The sequence below is a fragment of the Chlamydotis macqueenii genome, chromosome 1 (assembly GCF_036417535.1).
Source record: "Chlamydotis macqueenii isolate bChlMac1 chromosome 1, bChlMac1.mat, whole genome shotgun sequence".
NCBI lineage: Eukaryota > Metazoa > Chordata > Aves > Otidiformes > Otididae > Chlamydotis > Chlamydotis macqueenii.
The window spans coordinates 11,402,971-11,428,707 of record NC_141556.1 but is presented as its reverse complement, the minus strand read 5'-3'; the positions used below and the strand labels follow the sequence as shown (position 1 = coordinate 11,428,707).

Here is a 25,737-nt window from a genome sequence, read left to right as displayed (position 1 = left end):
AAAAGTTACGCACCATGACAAATTTCAGCATACACGTAGCATCCTGACTGCATAATATCTCCTAAGTAAATCAATAAATTACAATTGTATAACTCTAGAAAATGTTTTCTTAAATAATAGTAAGATGCAAAAAATTCAGCATAATACAAGGCATTACAAAGACCTTATTTATATACAAGAAGTTACTATTTCAACTGTAATGAACTGTATAGTACACCTACTCTGTATTCAGTCATACTAGAGAAAAAGTAATTAGTTTGGCATTTATGTATCTTTGTGTGTTTTGTGTTTTGTTTTTTTTTTTTTTTTTAATGACATGCCTGCAGTGAAATAACTAATGCATCAATTCAGGCAAGTCCATAGAGTTATTTTGCAGAGCATTCCTTCTTATATACCTACAGATACGTAGCTCATCACTAAACTTTACAGTATGTCTGTACAGTGATCTCTATCAGTAGATCAGATTTTATAACAGTTTGTCCACGACAAAATGTTCTGTTTAAAGGAACCACATAAATTTCACTTTCACATTGTCATAAATACTTGCACAGTCAAGTCTCAAATGAAAAGACTTAGGTAATAATCACTAAGAGAGAAATTATTTCAAAATCTGCAATGTGTGATAGATTAGCTACTGCTACTACTTTGTTTCGGGTCTCAATAAGACTTCTAGTGATGGAGAGGATCACTAAAATATTTTTATTTGAATTAATAAAGCAATGCTATCATTCCAAAAGATCCACAGAACCCTACCCAAACTCTTCTTGCTATACCACCGGCATTTCCTACATTTTTTTTTTCACATTTTTCAAACCTGAAAAATGAGACCTCAAAATATTTCTGAAATGTAATTCCGAAATTATGAGGGCTTACGCCCTCAGAAACAACCTCTCTCATTCTGGCTCTTGAGTCTCACAGAAAGCTCAAAAATTATAAAAAAAAAACCAACTCAAAAAATCCTTAGTTCAGAGGGTGTTTTCTACAAACAGGCACTATGGGAACAATCTCCTTGTTCATGTGAATGCAAGATGGGCTGGAACTGCACAGGGACATGCAAAAGCTTGAAGAGTGCTACCTGCCTCACCAGGTGTTGCAGAGGTGGTCTGCAGACCATAAGGCAGTTGCCAAACTTTAAGAAGTGCCCAGGTTGTCCAACTTGAATAGTCATCTCCTTTCAGTACTAGTCTTGTTCTTGAGGCTAATTACTGTTGTCACCCACATAGCCAATTATCTAAAGTTTAGTAAGTCCGAGTACGAACATCAGATGTGCAGAGTGCTGGTGAAAAGTCCTGAGACCACAGTCACCAATTCTCTTACAAGGTGGAAACAAGATTAAGCTAAAAATCAGTAGGGCTGAATTCCCATCCTTATCCTAGCAATTCTTCTAAAATATAAACTAAGACCTGCAAATCCAAGGGCTTGTTCCAATAAGAAAGCCATTGTGAATTAAGTTAAAGATGAATTTAAGTTCAATAAGTAATCCTTACTATCCAGGCAGGTACTTCAATTTCATCTTAGAGGTACCTTTTATTTTTGTTGTTCCAGCTCTCTTTTTATAGTTCTGAACTGAGAGAAAAAGTACTATTAAAGGAAGATCACACAAAAGATCATTTTATAAAAAACTACTATTTACAATTTATTAATTAAATGTCACTTCATATTCCTATATGAAACTTCATTATGAACAGAAAAAATTGGTAATTGTCTAGCAGCATTTTGCTACTTTTGAACTTTGTTGTAATTTTTTTATATATATTCTGGATGACTCAAATTAACCATGTAATTCAGACAGCTACTTGAGGATTTCCTGTTAATAGAATTTCCACTTTCACATGTTCACTCTGAAGTCCCCAACCAAAGTGCAATAGTGCAAAGGTTTCATTTTTTCCATAAAACTCTCTCTATTCAAAATATATAACTTTATTAATAAGGGCCAGCTCATGCATTCATAGATGCTTAAGAAAAGAGGTGAAACATGATCCAGGGCTTTGTGTGTAAAGCCACAGATAGTCTTCTCAGTTCTGGTTCTCACAGTAATGTCAGCATGAGAGAATCAGCAGGGGCCTTGAGTCATTCTACAGCTGAAGTAACCAGTTTAGAGTACTACTTCTGTCTTTAAGCCTGATGACCCAGAAGAAAATCGTGCACAAATTTTAGATCAATACTGAAAGTCCTACTGACTTAAAAGAAGGTAAGGATTTTGCTGGAGTATTCATGCGATTTCATGGTAATTCTACATATGTATTTTTTGAAAATGACATAGTTGGAAAACCAGAATCCTAAACTACTTCATCAGGAAAATTCATGCTTTCGCTTATATTGTTGCAATGTCTTCCCTAGTGTGTCTGTCAATAAAAGGAACATGTGCTCTAATTTGTAACAACAAAAGTGTTTTAAAAGTAGCTTTTAAAAGAGGTGCCTAACCCAGTAAAGAAAGTGTCCTAAGCACATCCAAGTCCTCTTTAAACATGATCCATGCAGTTCTGTAAATGTCAACAAGAAACTTGAGTGATGTTCTGAGGAGAAGGCGCTCAAGCTCAGTTACACTGCTTCCAGGCATCCCTACCTCAAGCAGCACAATCTACAGTTCTAGGTGGTATGGTTAGTGGCAGTTCTGTTCTTTCCACTATCTCACAGTACATGAAACATGGAAAAAAATCTATGGATCTCTGCATATTCAGAGCTCTTAAATCTCACTTTCAAAACTATGATAGAAATGATGAAAAGGATCTGAGAGGGATCCTTTTCGAGGAAATGCAGATTAGGCATTGCATCCACAATCAGTGCTGGACCTCTGCAATACCGTCACGTGAAGCGAGGTGGAAGGTAACACTTGATCAACTACTAAACATCAGTGTCTTTCACTGCCTCCTTTCTATAAACATCTTTATCTTACATAAATATTAAGCTTAAACTGAGTGGCACTTTTATTTGCTTACATACTATGATTCATCAAATAACTCTTTAATCAGAACTTCAAATTCAAATGGGCAGTTCAAATCTCTGCTTCTAAAGGATGAGTAATCTAATATGGGCAATTCTTTGTCTTGCAAAAGTTCTAGGCACACTCAACTTTGCTTTTCATTACTTGCTCTTTCCTGTCAAACCCTGCCTATTGCCTGTAAGTACTGACAGCAAAGGCTAAATCCATGGTAAAATCAGCTGAGCTGGTTGGAAATCAGGCAGGCAGCAACCAAACATTGTCCTTACCACAATAATTCCACACAGCTCTACAGCTTTCGAATAACTGACATATGTAGCTTTCTCATTTCTGGGCCTCAGTACTTCTCTTCTCTATAGCACATCCATAGAACTGCATCTTTCCTTATTGCTGTTTTTTAAAAGCAATATTAGCTCCTCACTCCTATCTTCCCTGTAGTCCATGTCCTCATTCATGCCAAAGTAACAGTCATTTTCTTTTTTCATATTTGTTGTCACTGCTTCCATTTCTTCATTTCATCCTACACTTCTTTAATGCTGTTATAATTGCCCTTTATTCCTCTCTTCTAACTAAAAATTGTCTCAAGCCAAAACCACAGACACATATGTGAACAACTTCAAACCATTCCTGGGGTCCCTGAAGTCTTAATCCAGATCCAATTTTTGCAGCTTGAGCCATCTCTAATCCCTAATTGCTCCTGTCATCTCTTCCTCACAGCCCTGGCTGTAAGCCACAATGTTTTATGCTGCCTTCTGTGCTTGGAAATAAAGTTACAATGCCCTCCTGTCTCTTCAGTCTTAAAAACATATTTATTTTCTGAATGCTTCCTCCCACTGACTTTTTTGCCGAAAATTTTGTATATGAGCTGCTGTCAGCATTTTGGCTATAGAGCATACTAGCACTCATGACATGTAGAAAAAGCCACAAGCAGCATGCTGCCTTGTGGTCACTCCCCCGAAGAGAGGACACCTACGTTTTTGTATGTGGTCCAAGGACTTGGATTTGCAAAGCATTTTTTCTAATTAGTATTTCTTGTAAAATATATAAACAGTCCTCAACATAGCCATTAAAAACCTGTGTGAGAATCCAAACCGCAAAGCTATAAAGACATATAACTCATGATGTTCTCTTTTTAGTGTACTAAGATTGCACAGCCATAGCTTCAGAAAATGGAGCAGCCACTGAAACCCAGCGTGGACCAGTGTTTTGGGCTCCCTGCTACGAGGTGGGAAAACAGTTTTTCTATGTGACTCAAGAAAGCCAGAAAACTAAAAACAGAGCTCTGATATTTTGTGCTGGTATTCTGGTCATCAGTCTGGTGATATAACAGTAATATCAGAAATAGATTCTCTTTTTGGGTTATAAAGGAAAGCAGTGAGCAGTATCACATCTTACGTAGAGTGTAATGCCATATGCCTGTGCTAAACATCCCTTGAAAATATCTGCTGGATAAAGCACTGTCAAGATCAGTACTTTTGTATTCTTCCTCACATATATTCGTTCAGTAATTTCCAAAGGTCTACAGTTTTCTGTAGTGAAAATACAGTTTCGCATGTGAAATTTCCACTGATCTTAATATATCTTTTAGCTGAAGATGAAAGAAAAATAATTTCTTCAACTTTGCCTAGAAATGAGACAAAAAGCTTTCACCACAACATTAAAATCATTACATTGTGGGGGTTTTTAAATTTCATTTTGATTATTACCTTTTCCTCAGAGCTCTAATTGTGAATTGGGTAGACAGAGGTCATGCTACAGTAGTTTGCAGGAGATCTCCCACCCAATTATTTTACAAAGCTTAAACCAGACTGTAGATACTCAAGGTTTTGTGGACTGTAAGCTTACGTGACCAACAAAACCAGATGTGAATCCTTAGAACACTGACACATCAGCTCAGGAAATGCCAAAGGATAAAGGTTTATAAAAGTTGCATTTGAGAAACAGTTAGCTGTAACTTAGGAATTTTTTTTTTTGTAATAAAAACACTTCAAGGGAAAAGAATAAATCTAGTGTCCTACATATGATTCCTGTATTATCTAATAATTGGAGAAATGTAGGAAGCACAGATTAGTTAATATAAAAAAAAACCAAACAACTCAAAAAACACAAACCAAAAATCCAAAACAACAACCCCCAACTTAATGAATTAACTAAAAAATCGGAAAGACAATTCAGTTATAGAGCTAAGCAAGACTGTTCTCAATGGGGAAAGACTGAACTTTCCCTATTATAAAAGATTATCAAACACTAAAGATACAATTTCATGAATTATTACTGTAGTTCACAGGCAAGTCTTTCAACATGGATATGACTTAACGGGTGCCTGACACAAAGCAAGCAGTAGTCTTGTTAAGTTTCTTCTGTCTCTGGAGAAATGAATTACAGACGTTCCCAAAAGTGGCAAATTAACCTCACTTTTTTTTTCAGTGGAAAAATTTTGCTAATTTTAACTACCTTATACTGGATTTACAATGACATATAATAGCTCAGAGTAAGCTCAATTACTCTGCATCAGGAAGTACATTAAGAGTATTCTTACTCAACCTTTGGATTTCAAACAATTGACTAATTGGTGAGAACTGACTGACACTCCAACTCATCACACTGGCCTAAGCCAAGAACAAGCAAGGAGAGAAATTTCTGAACTAGTGGTGGCAGAAGCAGAAGACATGGCATAATATGGTCTGGTAAGAATTCCAAGTGAAGACGGAGAATCCCATGCTTCCTCCTTTAGGTAGGAATTGCTTATACATAAAGGTTCATGCCAGAGCCGCTCCCTCTCTCCCTCACCCAATATTTATATATATGCCAACTTTATAGAAAAAATACAGGATTACATTATGGAAATAGACTTTTTGTAAAATGCGTTACTGTATCTAATTTATCTGGATTTGAGAGACCCCAATAATCGTTTATCTTGGTTCATATAACAGCAACAACAACAATATAATACAGAGAACCCTAAAAATTAAACAGTCATTAAAAATCTCTCATTTTATGCTTATTGTTATTTTTCTTTTTCCCCCTCCTTTTTTTGCATTCTCATGTAAATCCAGTTCCAGATGAGCTTTATTATTCTTTTTAATAGAATCTATTCTCTTCTCTCCTCCTCCCAAGAGAGCCAAATGAATCTTACAGTGACATAAGCCTACTGAAGTGACACTTAGAGCTAGATGAAAAGCAGAGTGTCTGGTTTCAGGGATTTTTTTTAACACTTAATTTTGTTCAAAATTGAAACAGGACAACAAAGGAAACTGTCGTTTCTAAAACTGCAGCTCTAAGAGAAACTGACTTTCTCATGAGCTAACATGACAATGTGAGTTTCACTGAGCAGTTTTAGAAGCTTCCCTTTGCCTCCACTTCACGGAAAATTCAAAAATAATGTTTTCCCTTTTCTGCCTGTATTCCTGGGGACTCTGCCACAGGACTGGGGCTCATGAAGCTGTCAGACTTCTACACTATGGATTCAGTCAAAGTCATGTCTTGTTTTCAGAAATTGCCTGTATTCCCAATATGTTATAAACAAAGTATTTTGAGTAAAAAGAATTTTAAAAACTCCTTAGGTATTACAAGACTGCCTTTAATGTCATGCTTGTACACTGATTATTTCACGTGTTGTCAGTTCACTAAGGGCAAAAAGTTGGACCCTAAATCTAGCAATGAGAAGTATGAGAGACAAGAAAGGAGACTATCACCTGTAGATCCCACAAGCTGTGAATGAGGCAAGTAATTTCAAGGGTGCGAATCTCAATTTCCTAGTTAAAGTATGTCCCAACAAAACTTAATTCTACCATCTGCCTCTGACAGTCAATACCATGAAAGTCTAGAAAAATTACTTTACCCAGGTTTTCAAGGGAGGTTGAATAGTTTTACCTTCCTCATTGTCCCTGCACTGCTCATTTAAGACATCTCATTACCAGTAGAACAGAGCTGTCACAGCTACCACCAAAGTTAGGAGGATCTAGGCTTTGAAGATAGAACATGCTACAGAATGCTCTAAAAATTCTGAACTAAAGCATCTTAAAGTAGGCTTCTGATATTTGTATACCTTAACGTTACTTTGATTCCTTGTTTGTAAAGTGAGGATAACAAAAGCCACCATCTTGTAGCTGACGGATGAAAATAAATCAATTGCCTGTGGAGTGCTTTGATACTGGAGGGTTGAATATCACAGAGAAACCCATGAGGAAATTAATAACTCTGTCTTTAGTAAAAGGTGTGCAGGAACCAAGGTCTAGAACCACACAATGTGCAAGAGGAAAACAAAGGACTGAGCAGTTGTTGACAGCACTTGTTGACTGAGAAGGGAAGATACGCATGCATCTGCTCCCAAACGGTAATGCAGATGCCCAGCATGGCCAAACTAATACTGTACATGAGATCTTCATGATGATGTTGCCTCACTTTTTTAGTTCTTGATTTTCCAACATTGTAATGCAATTTCCTGTATGTACAATATACACATATTCCAGTGCTAAGTAACACACAACTCTTTCCTGTCCAGATCAAATATAATGTCTTTATAGGAGATACTCTTTGAAAGCTATGTTTTAAAAGTCAGTGAAGTGCAATGAATGAACTAGCTGTGGTCCTATATTGCTTGAACTATCTGTGTGCAAATTTTGGAAAGGAAACGGAAGCAATAAATTTTGCTTGAACTCACCACACGTTTTAATTGCACAGAACTCCCAGGGGGTGTTAGGGTCAAGAGTGTAGCACCACGGTCTCAGCTTGCCATCAGGATTGCGGCAGTAATTATCATCAAAGCCCTTGTCAGGATATCTGCAAACCACAACAAGAAACGTGTCAGGGAAGTCTTCCTGGCAACACTACACTGGCTTGTACAAGGTACTTAAAGGACATCCTCAGCAGAGACAAACAAGAACCAGTTCCTATTAACCTTAGGTCTGATCCTGTGAGAAGGATGCAAATACTCTTTTAACACTATTAGAAAGCTGATAACATAAAATCTTTTTCCAAATATACAGCAGAATCAGACCTCCACTGAGGGGGATTCCCTGCTGTGCTAATGCACAGGATACCAAATGGGGTAACTCCGCTAATTGCTAAACTCTTGCTCTTGTGTCCGTCAACTGATGACCAGACTCTAAAGCCATTCAGGTTTTTTTTAAACAGCCCAATTAAGTGTGGATTATATAAACACTGCCTGGCATGCTGGACTCATTAGGAAAACAGGTTATTCAGTGTAACAGCCCTGGGTTCAAACTGGAAGCTATTTTGAACAGCTATGTTACTAATGATAGCTCTATTTTTTGTAATAGAGCTCATTCTAGGTCATGCCCTCATTTCAAGCACTGGGGAAAAAAAGGGAGAAAAATAAGGAATTAACTTCCGTTTCCCTTTATCTCATTAAGATTTGAAACTATTGTGCCATTTAATTGTTTCCATGTTCCTACTGCCATCACTGAACAATCAAGCAAACATTCAAGATAAGGAGGTGCTTTTTGTACAAATGTGCTATATTAACATCTGTAAACTTAAGGAGAAGGAGATAAATGCATACTTTTTTTTTTCTCCAGCGAATACAAATTGTCTTGGTTTTCCAGTTTTATTGAAACATGTTTGTAAAAGAAACAAAAAGTGGACATGCCCCTGAGGGAAACATGAAAGTATGTAAGAGAACAATAAAGTTAACTACCTGGGAACCTGAATCCATTTACAACTGCAAGCAGATGTGTTTCGCACAAGCAGAGGAAAATATGATTTACAAGCATGTGCTTTTGCTAGGATGCTTTTCTGTCAAGCAATCATCCTGTTTTTGACTCATGCATTTGCAACCTGATTTACCATTCCTTGGGAAAAATCAGGTTCCTTCATCTACATAAGGAACAGGGACAGGATTTAAGTAGCATTAAAAAAAAAAAACAAAACCAACCTCAAAAAACAAACCACCAAACCCATGAAGGAGAAATGTCACAAAACTGAGAATTCAAGGACCCTCTGCAGTTGTAGCTCCCAAAAAAACATTCAAAACAACTGGGGATGTAAAGAGTCCACCTTCTAGAAGGCAAGTGTCTTTCATAGCACTGAATGCTCTGTCCTTCCTAATATTATTCCTCAGTTCCTATAGAAAAGGCCCACTAACACCTTTAAGATAAAAATATTAGGGATAAGATAACAACATAGCTTCAAACTACTGCACATAGTTCAACAGTGAGACTGGAGAATTCCCTGAGAGTTCGTCCCTTTTCTCTGCACACTCCGCCTTCCCCAGTACATTTGGGCACAGACCTCTTGCTTAGACCCCACAAAGAACCCGAGGTTTCCAAGATCTTTCAGAATCCAACATATTTCTTCTTTTTTCTCCCTGAAACTGCAGTAGCTGAAACTGAAATGAGGCATTAAGTTACACATCTGGTGTCAAAATCAAGATGTTTTCTCAGTTTCTAGGGGGGCAGAAAGTGTGTTAGACAAAGAGATAACATTTATTCTCTTTAAAGAGACAGATGCTGATCTCTAGCTCTGCTGAAAATAAACTTAGTCTCTAAAATTCTTCACTACTATTTCTTTTTTCCTTCATTTTGCTATAAAAGACATGCAGGACTGGAAACTTGGTTTTATATGAAGTAAATTTTCATAAAAGAGATATAAAGAAGAGTATTTTAACAACAGCATACTTGCAGTTATACTACACTTCAACCCTACTTTCCTCCATACAATAACTACCTGTTTTCACAGAATATTTGATTTTGAGCAGGAAATATGAGCAGCAGAAAACTGTTGCTTCTCTATGCTGTCTTATGCCTATTTAAGTCATCGTCCTCAATGGTCTTCCTTCCATACTGAAGCATAATCCTGCCCATGAGGAGTACACGAGAGAACTAGAGCTTCAGAATGCAATTCTGCATCCACTAATACCTAAAAAAGGGCCATGCAGGAGCTCTTTGAGGGGTTTCCTACTGCTAGCTTCAGTCACATCTAAGTAAACAGGTGTTATCAATTCTCTTCAGTAACTGACCTCTGAAGGGAATAAATGGGGAACAATTCATTGAGGTGACAAAACAAATAAGTGAGATGTGTTCACCCTGAGCTGAAAACTTTGTCCAACAACAGGTAGACTGGAGCGTTTGAAAAGATTACTAGTTTTACCCCTCTTTCTTCATCATTGCAACAGATGAATCCATAAATGAAATTATGTTTAAATCTGTCCAGCTGGTCCTTCCTGGTTTCCAAGTTATTCACACTACCTCTAGATGATACCTGTCTAGAGATTGCTGTATTTTAAGGAATCTTTTGTTCTGAACCTCCTCTCTTATTTTCAACTTAAATGACTACTAAAAAGCCCAAACAAACTAAAGCCCACAACATTTGTAAAAGCTAGTATAATCAAAGTATAATTGTCACTACCTTTAGTGACCATTTAATGAAGTTAATTAACATCAGTGTATTAGAAGTGTACTGGACCCCAGTTACTCTTCTGAAAGTACATACAGATCAGTTCAATCTGGATGGGTCGCTTTTTGATAAAAAAGTTGTTTTACTAAAGTCTGAAAACTCTCAAGAAGATGTCTTGTGAAGGAAATCTTTTAAGGAGGAAGGCAATGGTTCATGAGACTGCAGTTAATCTGAAAAGTCATTTTGCAAACAATCCAAAATTAATGGAAAAAATAAATTTCCTCCTGACTGTAAAATTATTATTGTTTGTACTCAGAAGTTCTATAAATGTTTCACTTCTAAGAAACAAAATTATTTATGTGACTTATTCTAGAATGTACAGTAAGTGCACGGCAAAACTCAGAGACAGATTATCTTCAGTCCCAATGTGCTAATACAAAATATTTATTGTAACAGAACTATGGGATAGCCTGGTATTAGTCATGAAGCAGATCATCTGAGACAAAAGGAAAAAAGTTATATCACATAAACTCCAAACTGCAGATACTTAATATTTTGCTGAATAATCAAGCTTTCTAAGATCTACCAGTGTCTGTATTTCTGAGTATAAAAATGATGCTTTATTTAGTGGAACACTTCTACATATATAAAGATACTTTCAGTGGAAGGTCTCAATTATGCTGAGTTTGTTGGTTCTTGCAGTCTTCCTCTGGCAGTTTAAGTTTACTCAATCTGTTTTATAAATGGAGTTAATCCAAAATCTAGAGTAAAACTAAAATGAAACTTTAGTCCAATTTAAGAGAAACACAAAGGTCCGCCTGTGTGGCCTAAACCCTCACATAAAATCCTTCCAAAAGGGTGTATTATAGATGACTCCTTGAGGTCGGGTGAATTTTACCCTCTAGGAAAAACCCTAATGTGGATGTAATTTGTCTTCCTATTTCTGACTCATCTTTTGGCATTATGTATCTATGTCTAAATTTAAAAAATTTAAAAGTCTGAAATATAAATTAATGTACATAAAATGCTAAACAGAACTATGAACTCCTTTTCCAGGCTGAAAAAAAGCATGTAGTGGGCAAATATTTTTGTAAAAAAAATTTGATACTTAAATCTGATTACAACAGAGGACCACCTACAACTCTAAAGCTGTTCAATATTTTAAAAAAAGCAGCATACTCTGACTTGACAATGATATAAGTATGTATTCACTAATTGTGTTAAGAACTCTAACAAAAATTTATTACTTTTAGTCATTATTTACTTTGTGATTACTTTAAGGTATTTTAAACTGGCTGAAGCTGCATCACAACATATAAAAAACATTCAGAGGTTAATTTTTTACTGTCAATGAAGCTAGTGAGGAAATTTTGATCAATTGATGCAGTGCATATACATCACTGCACTGCACAGCCACAGGATGTAGCCACAACTGCACTAAATTGCCTCTACTCCTCATCTTGCACCTCCATCATGACGGTAGCCAGCCTACACACACCATGGGCCACAAGCCCAAGCAAATAAAACTGGTGAACTCCATAAGCGTCTGTTCAGCTAATGCTGATTTTGCCCAACTAGTTCCAGAATGTGTGTAATTTGCAGATTATAACCACATTAATTTGCTTGGTGGGGAGGAGAGGTTACCTCTCTGGACGAAATTTGTGCTTGTGAGGTCTCTGAAGATCCCAGCGCTGACACTCCTTGCCCGACTCAGTGTGATCCATTGGCCCTCTGTAACTCTCTCCATTGCAGGTCATGCATTCAACTAGGAAAAAAAAAATGTACTAGTAATTCATCATGATGATGACTTGCAGCAGACAAAAAAAAAATTGTAAAGAAATCGAATCATATCCCTGCTGTTATAAATTGAAACCAACCTAGAGCAATATAAAAAAGTGGTATCTTTTAGTTAGGTTGGCATGGGAAATATCCTTTAGAATACAATTGCATCTCTTTCTTAGATCTAATCCAGATGCTTACATTTGATATCACTTTATAGGACACTTATGGTTTCAAGGCAGGTAGGTGTGAGCTGCTAAAGGCATTCATGTTCCTAGCAGATTTTTAACCTTACCTATCATTAGTAACAAAGAGAGACACACATCTAAGAAAGGAGTATTTTTTAGAGGTGATATTTTCTAACTAAATTACATTCATTATTATAAATCACTCTAACTCATAGTGTAATATACAGCACAAGTTTAAGTCCAGAATAATGGCTGAATCGCAAGTTCATGCAGTATAATCTGTCTCTTTAAATTCCTAGCACTGTCAGCTATGTATGATACTGTTTCTTTTCGATACTAATTATTTTTGGCAGCTTACACTATGATAAATTTTCAGCCCTGGTTTGGGAAAGTGGGTGGTGGAGGGAGAGTTAACAAAACCTACCAAAGGGATTTGAAATCACTGTTAAATAAAACGTGCTTCATAATTTAGAGTAAGAAGTCTTAAAATATAAAATTAATTCACCTTAATTAACTATAGACACATTTCTCAAGTGCCCCTTCATTAGAGTAATTGTAATGAAGGAACACTTAGTAAATACTAATTTATGCAATTGCAGATCTTACTCTTCAGTCAAAACATCCGTTACCAAAGTCTTCATCCTGCAGTGAGCTCCAGATCTTAATCCATTTGAAGCTCACTTAAATTGATCTTTAAATGTTAGCTTTTAATAGATTTGCAAGCCCCTTGTAAATCATTCTCTCCCTTCCTCTCTTCTTCCCTCCCTCTCCCTTTTTTCGCCCACCACTGCACAGCTCTTGCACATGACACATTAGCAGGAAAATTAAAGGCATCCTATCTTAGGAATCTAAATGGTTTGATTGACTGGAACTGAACTGGCTGATTAGCAAGATACAACAGCTCAGTCTGGAGGTTAACAGAACTTAAAAGTCAACAAATGCAATGGTTCACATGAAGTGTCTTTCAAATTCTGTGACTTGAAAGTCAAATGGAATTGGATTTATGAAAAGTTTTGCTTATTTACAGTATTCATTTGAAAAACAAAATGCCTGTTAGATTGAGCTTTCGTCCTGTAATTCAGTTTCGATATTTTCATCAAAAAGAAGAAAAGTTGATTTTACCGTGGAATGGCACTAGATGATTTTATCACATAGTAATACTGAAATTGTTAATGGATTCACTATGGACTAGACAAGTGAAAAACAGGTCACATTTGTGCAATCAGCACAACTTCATTGCTCCAGCTCCTCCATGACCTGAAAAAACCTGCCGAGCCTGAAAGCTTGTTCAGGTCTTCCAGAGTACTGGAACAAAACAAGATTCCCTGTTTCTCCAAGAACTGCTCTTCTTGGTACATAAGTTATTCTTGCTGAGAAATCACTTATTCTTTCTCCAAAGTCTATGAGCAACTGTCATGGAAACTACTGGAAGTTCTGCGTACCTGCTGCCAAGAGAGAAAAGGCAACTTTCCGTGCGAACCGTGCCGGCTTACCTTGTGAACAGAGGGGGATGTCGCAGACTTCATGGCGCGTCTCCGGACTGGTGGTGAAGCACCACGGCCCTCCCTCTTCCCCTCGGGGGTTTCGACAGTAGTTTTCCCGCAGGTCTTTACCCCGATAGCTCGAAGGCAAAAAGCTAGTTTTAAAATGACAATCATTACAGTATAAGAGCATGCAAATTTTGGTGTTAATCATACTATATTTTATAAACAATTAGAAATAATCCCATTTCCTTCTCCCTCCAACTTGCCTAATTAAGTGCACACACCCAAATATCTGTCTATACACAAATACACATCTTCAGTGAGGATTACACAATCAATGGTCTAAATCTGAGACAATCTGTCTAGCCCATAACTTGCTCTAGTGAGTTTTTCTCCCATCCCTCAGATGTCCAGAGCCAACTATCTGCTGCAGAGCCAGAGGCAGCAGCCATGCTCCTTGCCAGCTGTCGCTGCGCTCTCCTTCACGACCCTGTAACTACTCACACAATGGCGGAAGATCTTTGGACAAGGGGAAAAAATGTATGGAGTGCACAGGGGAAAAATTCATTGGGTTCATAGCCATGTCAGACCTGCCTTTCCTATGCATGTTGTGCACATATGGTGGGCCTAGCTGGGCTTAGTGTGTGCCTACTACACAAAGCCCACAAGCAGAGAAAGCTTTTCCCATCCCTGGTCAGGCAGCAGCTAGAACTGAGCATCAGGAGCATGTGAGCGTGACTGAGTGGTGGGACACACTGCGCCGAGAGGCTTTCACTGCCCGAAACCATGGACTGCCTTGCATTTCAGCATCAGAAATTTCCCCAGATCCCGCTTTAGCTGCCTTGCTTCATGTTCTGCCACAAGCCCCACAGTTGTCATCTTAGGGTCTGCCAAAAGACCCACTCATCATTGCTATTGTACAAATTAGTCCATTTAACAGCAACCTAGCTGACTTAAACTGTACTCCCGCTTTCATTATTTTTCTGCTTTTCCTGTAAGGGGCTATTAAATAACAATACTCCTTAAGATTTTTCCCTTAGATTAGGAATTCTCAGGCCAAAGCTAATCACTTTGTTTTTCTTCAGTGATTTTATAGAAATGTGAGCTAATACTATATTTTTTGCCTAACACACATTTTCAGTATGAGACTTTGCTGCTTGTGCTCAGTCCATCAAACATAAACTTTCCAGGGTCACGGGTTTGTGTTCTTAGCTGTCTGTAAAATTATGTGCTTACCTCTAGAGAAAACCCCCACATACACACTGACATATATAGATACACATGTAGGCACACACACATATATATATTTTTTTTTTTATATACATAAAAGTAATACTAGTTATTTTTCCCCACAAACTAGGGAACAGTTAACCCCATAGTAAGGAGCCCAACTCCAGAGCTGGTTCTGTTCAATGCCACTAGAAGAGCTCACGACCACACTCAGGCTGCATGTCGCAGACAAACTCAGTGGCACTTCACTGTTGGTTTCATGGCAGTGATGCTTAAACAGTAGCTAAATCTCTATAGTTATAAAGCACATTAAATTCCGAGTTATGCTCAATTCCGTGAAGACTTCTTTTTTTTTATTAATCGAAAAGTTGAGCAAAATACATAAAGGATCACACAAAACTTGTAATTCAACTTAATAAAATTATTTCATTTTTGAGCTTTCTAAGATTTCTTCCAGGGTTTTGTTTTTTTTTTTCTTTCTTAGTATATTTCAATTCTGGTGGAAATATCACAAGTGCACCTTTTATTCTGAAAATGCCCAATATTTTATGTTGTGTGGGTTTTAGGTTGGTTTTTTTTTTTTACATTTTTTGTTTGTTTGTTTGTTATGTTTTGTGGGATTTTTTGATCACCAAGGGAATTCAAATGTATCTATACCCTAAAGGGAAAAAAGAAGGAATAAAATTTCATATAACCTCTTTTAGAAGACTGTAGACACTTTCAACTTAGAAACTTAAACTAAGCAGTTGGGATAGTCTTTATACACAGACACTCATTTAATGTATATACAAAAGTAGAAGAGAAATATATGGTTTCTGATGTCCTTGGCAAATTCTATGTAACAAATGAATACATTTTTTTAAAAATGAGAGAGAGAAAGAGAGAGAAACAAAAAGTAAATTCTGACATGTGACATTTTAATCATGTTTTATTCCCGTTAATGAAATTTTTGGACTAATTGAAGTGGAAAATATCTCTGTTAATTGCATTGTGGTTCTAGTCAAGGCAATGTGGAAGTGTTACTTAAAAGTGTTTTTCTTTTTTTTTTTGGCACTTGAAGAGAATAATTTTTATGTCATGATTGCTGCCTATCAAATTGTTGCTTCTGTTTTTCCTCTGTAGTCCTGTAATATAAATGTCTCAAATTTTTTTTAGCTAAAGACAGCTCTGGGCAAACTGTTCTGATGGGATATTGCAACCTGTGTATGTGTTAATCTAGTATGTCAGTGAATATTACAAAATTTCATTTAATTTTTCTACTGGAAAATCTTTCTACTCAGAAATTATGTATGTTAGAAAATATAGGGAAAATACATTTCAAATTACATCAGATATACTGTCAGAACATTTTTTTTAAAAGTCTAAGTGAATAATAGCATTAGAAACTCAAGATGGGTCAGATATACAAACGTCTTCAACAGATACTGAAGCAACGTTTTTGAGGGAGGAAAAGATGAGATGCAGAAAAGACTCACCCAGAAATGGAACATACAGCCACTCCTAAAACTGAGTGTTGATTTAGTTCGACTACATTAGGTAAGGAAAAGAAGAAGAAAGCAAAAAACTGAAGCCAGAAGGAGTAATGGTAAAAACAGATTCAAGCACAGGAAAAGTCACAGAAACTAGGAAAAAGCCTGTTAAGCACTGGTCTACTCTTTGACCAGCTCTCTTTGAACCCATTTTGCATTGGCTTTATCCATTTAGATAAAAAACTCTTGAGAGAAAAAAAAAAAAAAAAGTCTTGTAATCTGTACTAGAATGGAGACAAGAAACAATGGAACCCTGATTTCATCTAGGAGTCTCCAGGTTCTACTGGAATACAAATATTTAAAAATATCATTTGTTAAATCCAAGCACAAGTTTAAAGTCTGAAGTTATTTCAATTCTTTCTAGAAAGATAATGAAAAATCAGTAAAGTACATTTCTCCCTTGAATATGAAAAAGGGATCTATTTTCCAGTGTCACTTTGTGATAATCAGATGTTGAGAAAAACTGACCTAAAAACCTAAGACTTTCATACTAATAAGTTCCAAACACACCACTACTGTCTGCTTCTTCCCATCTCCCTCATGTCTCTGATGATGAAATCATATTTTCTGATGTTGAAAAACAAAATTAGCATGCAGCCACCTCATTTATCCAGTGACCTTTTAAAAATTGAACTTATTGCACAAGGCAGGAGAAAAGTCATTCTCATAAAATTCATCTTAGAAGAGTGGCTGTCCAAATGTATTAGATAAAGCTGTGTATGCTCTATATTAAAATGTAATTTAATGATAATATATACTATCCAGGCACTTTTTTTTTAAATTAGTAATTATTGAGAATTCTTTCATTTCTAAAAGATGAAGATTGTATACTTCAAGGTGTTGAGTCTCAAGAGGTCATTGCTGTGGGAAATTATGGTATTTATCATACGTTCACAATTAAGAGCGGGTTTGATCCCACACTGAAAATCAGACACGCTACTGTCTATATTACAAGCAGCCAAGTCCAGTCAAGTTCAAGCCTGAGGCTCAGCATTGTAACACATCATAAGAGTAGAGAACCCAAGTATCCTTTGCCTTTTGATGTTGTTCCAAGATATCATCTTGCACACTGGATAGATTCAGTCAAGACAGGACTGAGCAGTGCACAGCCTGATTTCTCACTAGCAATCTCCAGCTTGGCTCCTCCTAAGCAAAGTGCTGAGTCCAGAGTAAAAGGCAGCAATGTGGATAGGAAGTTTATGGGTGAGAGGATGCTTTGTGGCCAATACAAAACGGTTCAAAGAGAAATGGTCAAAGAGTAGACCACTACTTCATAGCCTTTTTGCTAGTTTCCAGCAATGCTTGCTGTGTTTCGCTCTGTTTTCACCATTATTCTCTGGCTTCAGTTTTTCACTTTCTTCTCTTTTTCCTTAGCCAATATAGTTGAACTAAGTCTACTCTCAAGGTGTAGATATGGTCTCAGTTCCGCACTATATCAGGTCTTAAACTCAAAGGTTAAATCCCATATCTGCTAAGTCACTCTTTAGTTATTGCTTGCATGATCTGAAGGAAAGGATTTCAATAATCTATTCAGTCTTTTCCATGTATCTGCTGCCTCATCTAAGTGCGGTATAGAGTTTAATATATTCTACAAATAATAGAGAATTAATAGCAACTGTACAAAATACAGTAACAAAAATTATATACTGATCAAATAGGTGGGCTATTATCCCTATTATCCCTAGCTTCCTAATGTATTTTTTTAAATTATCCATTTCCTGGCAGTGGATTAGAAAACGGTGATAAACTTCCAGACCCCAGGTTGAAAATGTTTTGTTTCTGCCAGTAGCTAGGAGATCAAAAGGACATAAACAGAAAAAAAAAAAAAAAAAACTGACACAGGAGAGGAAGGAATCCAGACACATAGGCTGGCATTAGGAGAGACCTCTTTGGAGTAAGCCCAAGAAGGTAAGGATTTTCTGGGATCTGGAAAATGGCATCTCTTGGGGAAAATCAAGAATACATCTAAGAGGTTTTTCGTGTAAGGTCAGTTTTCTCATAAATTCTTTGTCTGCTAATAAGTCAAATCATGCTTTATGGAAGCTGTCTGAGCACTATTCCCATTGTCTCTGCTCCTGAACTCTTACCTGTGCTCATGGGGGATCATTGAATTCCAGGCTTGACACTGGATTCCACTTTTGGTAACAGATATTGTTCCTTTGTAGTCGGCTCCTTTTCCAATGATACAATTCCTGACATAGTCTATTGAAAGAAAAGAGAAGAAAATTAGAAATTTTGCTAATGTATTTAAAATTAGAGATCATCATCACTTGTCACGTAAAAATGTTTTTGAAAGCCTTTAAATACTTAGTTATTCAAAATACTGTTTAATTTTCCACAGACTTTCTTGTCTCTTTTTTTTTCAAAATATTTATCACTAATTTCCCAAAGAAAACTACTGAAAATGTTTCTAAAGTGTCTGATTGACCAAAAGTCCATGTCTGAGGACTTAAGCTTCCCACTCATTAACTAAGTAAATAAAAGTAATATTTAGTCAATAGAAGTAACTCATACAACTGAGCTTTTAAGAAGTAGCAATTCAGACTAGTACATATGATGGTAGGCAAATATGTAGGTTGGAAAACTGAGCAAGAGCAAGCGTGTAGATGAACTGGCATGACAGTAAACTCAGGATATTTGTAAATAAAACTGTAGGATGCAGCTTTCAGAAAACATAAAACCATCCCATGCCCAGAATGCTCCTACAGCCAAAAAGTCACTGACTGACCTCAGCTTTTTTTCCCCCTCCATAGCTGGAAAAACAAAATCAGTAAATAAATCAGTTACCCTTCTTTTCATACAGATCAAACGCATGGTCTTGCTTCTTTCTCACACCATTTGTCAAGCTGTTGAAGGATAACCAATGGCACCGTTTTGTAACTCTGTCATAAGCAAAGGCCCTGCAAAGAAAATCTGGATGAGAAAAAAAATCTCTGTGTGGTTTATAATAATGACACATGGCCTGCCAAAGAGCATGCAATGACATCAGATTTATTTTTACTGGGAAAGTAAGAGAAACAGCCCAAATTACTATTTAAACCCACAACTGTGCTGACAAGAAGAAAGAAACAAAGAAATTAAATTGATGTGGCCATTACATTAAATACCAGCTTGGTTGTTCACACTAATCTAAGAGTTCCCTTGTCATTTAAGATCTTTATTTTAAAAGTGAGATAAATGTGACTGAGACAGCATTTCTGTCTCCAGTTGTGCTGCTTTCTGGGGGAAAGGAAAAAAGAAAGACTCTAAAATATCTTCTTTACTCTGCTTACAGTTATGACTCTGAAATAGTTAAGTAAAGTATCTCACATTGATGGCTTGAGGAAAATTCAAGCACAAGGAATCTGTTTCTTGCCTAGAAAAACAGAGTTGTTTAAAAACAAGATTATTTTTATTTTTATGAATTATCTAAACTGTGATAGTGTACCTAGAGTTTGTCCTTGATTTGCTTTTGTTTTCTTTTTTTTTCTCTTATTTTTGACTGTTTTCAAGGGTAGAGTACAATGTGTGCTGAATTGAGTAAATTTGTGGAGGGAAAGATAGACAAACAGAAATCAGAAGAGTAAAAATACTTTTATTCAATATTTTATGTGAAATGTGCAGATCTTTTTATCCTAAAATCATTTGGAAAGGAAATTCCTTGAGTGTAGGTAAAATATTTTAAAAACAGTTGACTGCCTGGGTGGGGAAAATTTATTCCAATAAGAAAACAACAACAAACAACCAAACCAAACACTGAAAATTATTTTTTCCCTTAACTTTTCAGCACAACCAAATAACAAATCACTGACATGATACTATTGTCTGCAGCCCACCACAAAGTCTACATTTTTGTCAGTCATCTCAAACCTTCTGAGTTATTTTATTCTGACCTGAAAAGGCATTTTAGCACTACTTGATAATATCCAAAAGACACACCAATTTTCTACACTTCATCCATACTCTGGCTGTGCCATATTCCTGAGAATTCCATCCCCCAGCTCAAAGCTCTTTGATCTTCATTTAATTCCCCTCTCACCATACAAGTTTTTCTGTGTGAGATCTTGCTGGCTTCAGTGAAAAATATTACAAGATCCTATCCAACCTCCCCACTCTTCTCTCTTTCAAACATCCTCTTCATTATCATTTCCATCACCAAACAGATTTTTCATCCAACTGCTCTCTCTACTCTGTTGACTCCAAATGTTTCCAACCTGCTAACCTTCATCCTTCTGCCCTTGTTCAGCCTTCTGTTCTCTCCTGGCTAGTTCTCAAATATGAGCGTATCCAAGTGCCTCTAACTCCACCTTCACAAAAATATCCTTGACCTTTCCTGCTTTTCCAATCACATTTTCCTTTCCACTCCTCCCTTCTGAAGTGGGAATGCAGAATGCACTGTTTACAAACATTTCTTTCAGTTTCTGCCTTTCAGTTGCCTTTTGGTTTCTTTCCAGTTTGGCTTCAGCCACTTCTGCACATAAAAGTTTCTAACAATCTTTTCTTGGACCCAAATCTAGAGGGTTTTTACAACTTCCAAAGTCAACATATTTAAGCAAATTCTTGGACTTCCTTCTACTGATACTGTCGATCACAACAATTTTTGTTGTTGCTGTTTGTACTGACATAGTCGGTAGATTTTCTGATCAGATAGTGGAATCCTATGGTCTATACTGGAATCCCTTTCTGTGTAAACATGAAGATACTCCAGAAATAAAGCAGATAACAAAGGAGAAGAAAAGTACAGCTTTGTAGGTAAAAAAATGACATGTCTGCAAAAGTCATCTGCATAGCCAATAAAATAGCAACTATATTATCTTTTTCTCATCCATAAGTAATGTAGTGGGAAAAGCTGCAAGGATGACTGAAGAAAAACAGTGGGAGTAATGGACTGCAAATGGTGATGAAACAAAGGAAGAAGCACAGATTAGCAGCAGGTTAATAAAGCTGAAAGGGAAGGCAGAAAATGATGCACAGAGAGTTATGAAGTCAGAAATACAAGGTAAGTGAATCTAAGGAGTACTTTGATGGGGGGGTTTAGGAATAGTGTTATGGAGAAGAAACAAGGCTAGATAAGGATCTTGTAACTCAGTCGGAAATGATCAAGATCTGTGAAAGCATGATAGCAAGGGAAAAGAGGAAAGGTCCATTCTGAGAAGTGACAACAAAAAGATATCAAGAGTTAAAACCAGTAAGGACTAATGTAATAAACATAACACTCACAATTTACTTGCAAGAAACTTATCACAAATAAATCAAAGGTTGCCTCAATTCCCCCCCCCCCCCAAAAAAAAAATAAGGAGTAGCTGAACCTTTATAAGTCTGTAGTGCCTGGAATCTGCTATTTTACCACTTTCTGGAAGAAAAGAAACTCAATCCTTTTCCTGCTTGTGTAACTCACAGGGCACAAACCCAGGGGTTGCTGCTCTCAGGGCTTTTGTCACAATTATGTTACAAAGTATTTCTATTTTATTTGACCTTAATACTTAAACAAATTGAGTTCGCATTCAGAAAATAAAACATCAGTGCTGTGACTCAAGTGATGGAGAACTACTCATCTATGATTCTACGATTCTATGATTCTGCTGCACGGATACGGAGCATCAGAAGCAAGCCATGAAAGTGTCAATAAACAAAGGAAAATCCAAGTCTCATATTTCAAGTATTTAAAATGCCATTTTGTATTACTTAGAATCATAGCATCATAGAAGAGTTTAGGATGGAAAGGACCTTTAAAGGTCATCCAGACCAACCCCCCTGCAAGGACTGGGAAAATCTTCAATCAGGTCAGGTTGCTCAGAGCCTCATCAAACCTGGCCTTGAAAGTTTCCAGGGATGGGGCACCCACCACCTCTCTGGGCAACCTGTGCCAGTGTTCCACCGTCCTCATTGTAAAAAATGTCTTCCTTAGGTCTAATCTAAATCTAGCCGGTTTTAGTTTAAAACCATTATGCCTTTACCAATTGCATCAGGCCCTGCTGAAAAGTTTGTCCTCATCTTTCTTACAAGCCCACTTCTGTTCTTATTTTAGAATGCTCCCACAGCAACAAGTAAACTAATTGGTTGTAATTTAAGTTGGAAAAAAATGTCGCCTTGTAGTAACCATATGCTGGTACGAAGTTAAAGACTGGGGATCCTAGGAATAAAAGGGAAACATTAGTAATCACTGATTCCTTTAAAAGAGAACACATGTCAAATATGTGTTTACAGTTAACATCAAGAACTATGCACACTACAACAGGACTCATCTGGGGCCAAACGGGAAACCACAAGAATCTCCCCAGATACAGAAAATCCCTCTTGCTCTGCTGCACAGTGGTAGCCCAGGCAAGACCTAACCACCTACACCGCTGCTCAAGCCTTCCTTGCTAAAAAAGTGTAGGGGAAAATTGGAAATTCAGAGGACAAGTAGTCAGATTTGCAATTCTTTTTCATCTTCAGTGCAAAATAGTTACATGACTATAATTCTGCTACCTGTGAGTAGGATTCTTCTAAGCTGGGTTCTCAAAGTCCCGCATGGGTCCTTTATGTTACTTTATTGACTGATTATGGCAGAGAGAATTTCCCCCTTAAAGAGTCCATCAGATACTGACTCAATAGAAAAAAAATCTTCACAAACGAGAAAGTTTTAAAAATTCAGAGACATTCTAGATTATTATTCACATAAAATATAATCTATAAATATATACTTATACATTTTTTAAAATACTTTATTTACTACTTTTTATTTTGAGAACATAAAACATGCCAGCCAGGGCAGCTACAGCTAGCTTGAGACAATTTTCCTAAGCAGATGTTGAAATACAGAATTGTTGTTTGCTTGGCATTATTCAGATTTTTTTTTTTTTTTAATACTGTGAAATCTAATTTTATAATACTCCTCACTGCTGATCATCAGAATGCAAGGATCTCTTTAATACAGCCTGATCCATTTGGCAATGATATCAGTGGAAGCTCTGCCAATAGGAAAAGGAGTGGCTTGTACTATGTGAAAAATATTAGTGCCTGGAAAATATTTTCTAACAGAAATAAGTAAGATTTGCTCATAGTTTACATATATAAATAGTCAAAGTACAAAACAATACAAACTAGATCTTGCAGCACTGGAATTAAAGGCTTAAAGAAGGATTAAATTATAGTTGAGGACCTTTTCTACAAAGGAAAAGCTTTTGTTATCACATTTGGTCTAGCTTTGTAGTGATTGTCAAAATGTTTTTATGTTTCAAGATTAGGCTCACATTTAGCCCAGTACTCACCAGTATAGAAGCCATCCATTTTCTCCAAGATTCTCCTGCATTCATGTCCTTTCATTTATTGCTAATGGTCTAGACTATGAGAGGCCAGAGGGATAATTTAAGTCTAATACACGGGAAAAATAATAGTGATTTGTTCCAAAAAATAGTGGAGAATATGTACAAGGCAGACAAGCAATCAGCTGCAGGATGTGTTTCTAAGAGACAGCAGATGCTGAAGAATAGCTATCGTATACTTCTAATGATTGTGCAGCCCAGAAGGTTTGATTCCATTGTACCAGATTCGTTATATTTGCCAGTGAACTTAAGCAGCACATGTATCTGTGCTCCATGTGTGAGGTTCCCATTGATTGCAGTGGGAGTAATGTGCAAAGAATGAAGACAGAATATGGTCTGAAGTGGTGCTGAAATACTGCAGCTGTGATGTGTGACAATAACCATTTTATAAGAGACGTAAAAATCTCAGAAATGTTCACTGAACACTACAGTGCAGCACAAGTCATCCACATCTTAACATGAGTACATTTTTTTCAGCTATGTTATGGAAAAAATTACAGACTGGACAAGCTAAGAAGACAGAACAACTCAGGTAAAGCTTGGGAAATGACTGACACTCTCTGCACAGGTAGAATAAGATCAAGGAAAACAAAAGGCACAGTCTTCAGGTTGTCCTCCGGACAGGCTACCACTTATGATAATTAGAGAGAGACCTTTGGTCAAAGGGTGTTATATAGATTCCATTAGGAAAAAACTAATAAAATAATAGAGATACATAACTTACTTGCAAGTGAATGAAAGGCCTTTGTTCCTGCTGCATCTCTTGGCACATTGCTCAGTGGTATTTAACAGCTTGGTTTTTACTTCCAGTGTTTTGTTTACTTTAATAAGGATCAACTCTCCTGTTTTTTTGTAGTCATGAAGGGGATTTCTCCTTTTTCCTTTACCCTCTAAGAAAGATGTAAAGATGAAAAAAACACAAAACAACACTGTAAAGAAGAATGCTGAGATTAAACATGGCATTAGATACTAATAATATTTATCAGGAATTATAGGAACACTGGTACCCGAAGCATAGAGAAATTCACAACAATAAGGTAGAAGCAAGGTACTTGAGAAGAATTGATTATTTTAAATGGTGATCTCCATTCTTAAAAACAGTAATGGTAGGAATTATGGCAAAACTAATTTCAAATAAGGAATCATAGAATGATAGAATCATAGAATGGTTAGAGTTGGAAGGGACCTTCAAAGGTCATCTAGTCCAACCCCCCTGCAAGGAGCAGGGACATCCCCGACTAGATCAGGTTGCTCAGAGCCCTGCCCAACATGGCCTTGAATGTTTCCAGGCATGGGGCATCCATCACCTCTCTGAGCAACCTGTTCCAGTGTTTCACCACCCTCATTGTAAAAAAATTCTTCCTTATATCCAGTTTGAACCTACCTCCCTCTATTTTAAAATAATTACTCCTCGTCCTATCACAACAGGCCCTGCTAAGGAGTTTCTCCCCTTCTTTCTCATAAGCCCCCTTTAGGTCCTGGAAGACTGCTATAAGATCTCCCTGGAGCCTTCTCTTCTCCAGGCTGCATAATGCTAGAAAAGAGTAAGAGTAAGTATTTCACTCTTTGTACATTTTTTTTCAAAGCTCCCAAAATATACTTGGTAATAACAATAATCTGAGATCCTATAAATATTTACATTTGAAACTCAATTGAAAAGATGAACAAAGGTCTTTTTGGATGGACAGAGCATAGTTACAATCAGAAGGAAAAGGATATAAGTATTATAGAGAATCAAGACTTGAATGTGCTAAACTGTTCTTAAAACAGCAAACTTTTAATTACAAATTGTGAAAAGAAGTGGGGCCTGGAAGTGACATTAAATAATAATTTGTCCTCCATCTGCTCCAGTGAAGACTCAGTGCAAGTGTTGTGTCCAGTTTAGGTGTGACTAAATAAAGAGCCATTAGCCTACAGAAGAGAAGACGAGGGGAGACAGAGGCC

The 25,737-nt window shown here is 36.8% G+C and overlaps 1 protein-coding gene across 2 annotated transcripts in view; it reads right to left on the bottom strand.

Annotated features, from left to right (window-relative positions):
* Positions 1-25,737, bottom strand: part of HGF (hepatocyte growth factor) — a 57,082-nt gene that overhangs the window by 19,367 nt on the left and 11,978 nt on the right. Inside the window, exons 2-7 of one of the 2 annotated variants that reach the window (XM_086739949.1) lie at positions 24,518-24,683; positions 19,295-19,407; positions 18,595-18,709; positions 13,758-13,900; positions 11,942-12,062; positions 7,605-7,723 (exon numbers count right to left, since the gene is read on the bottom strand). In XM_086739949.1, coding sequence (XP_086596075.1) covers positions 7,605-7,723; positions 11,942-12,062; positions 13,758-13,900; positions 18,595-18,709; positions 19,295-19,407; positions 24,518-24,683 — 777 coding nt within the window. The remainder of the gene's footprint in view (positions 1-7,604; positions 7,724-11,941; positions 12,063-13,757; positions 13,901-18,594; positions 18,710-19,294; positions 19,408-24,517; positions 24,684-25,737) is intronic. The other variant, XM_086739951.1, reaches the window with a different exon arrangement.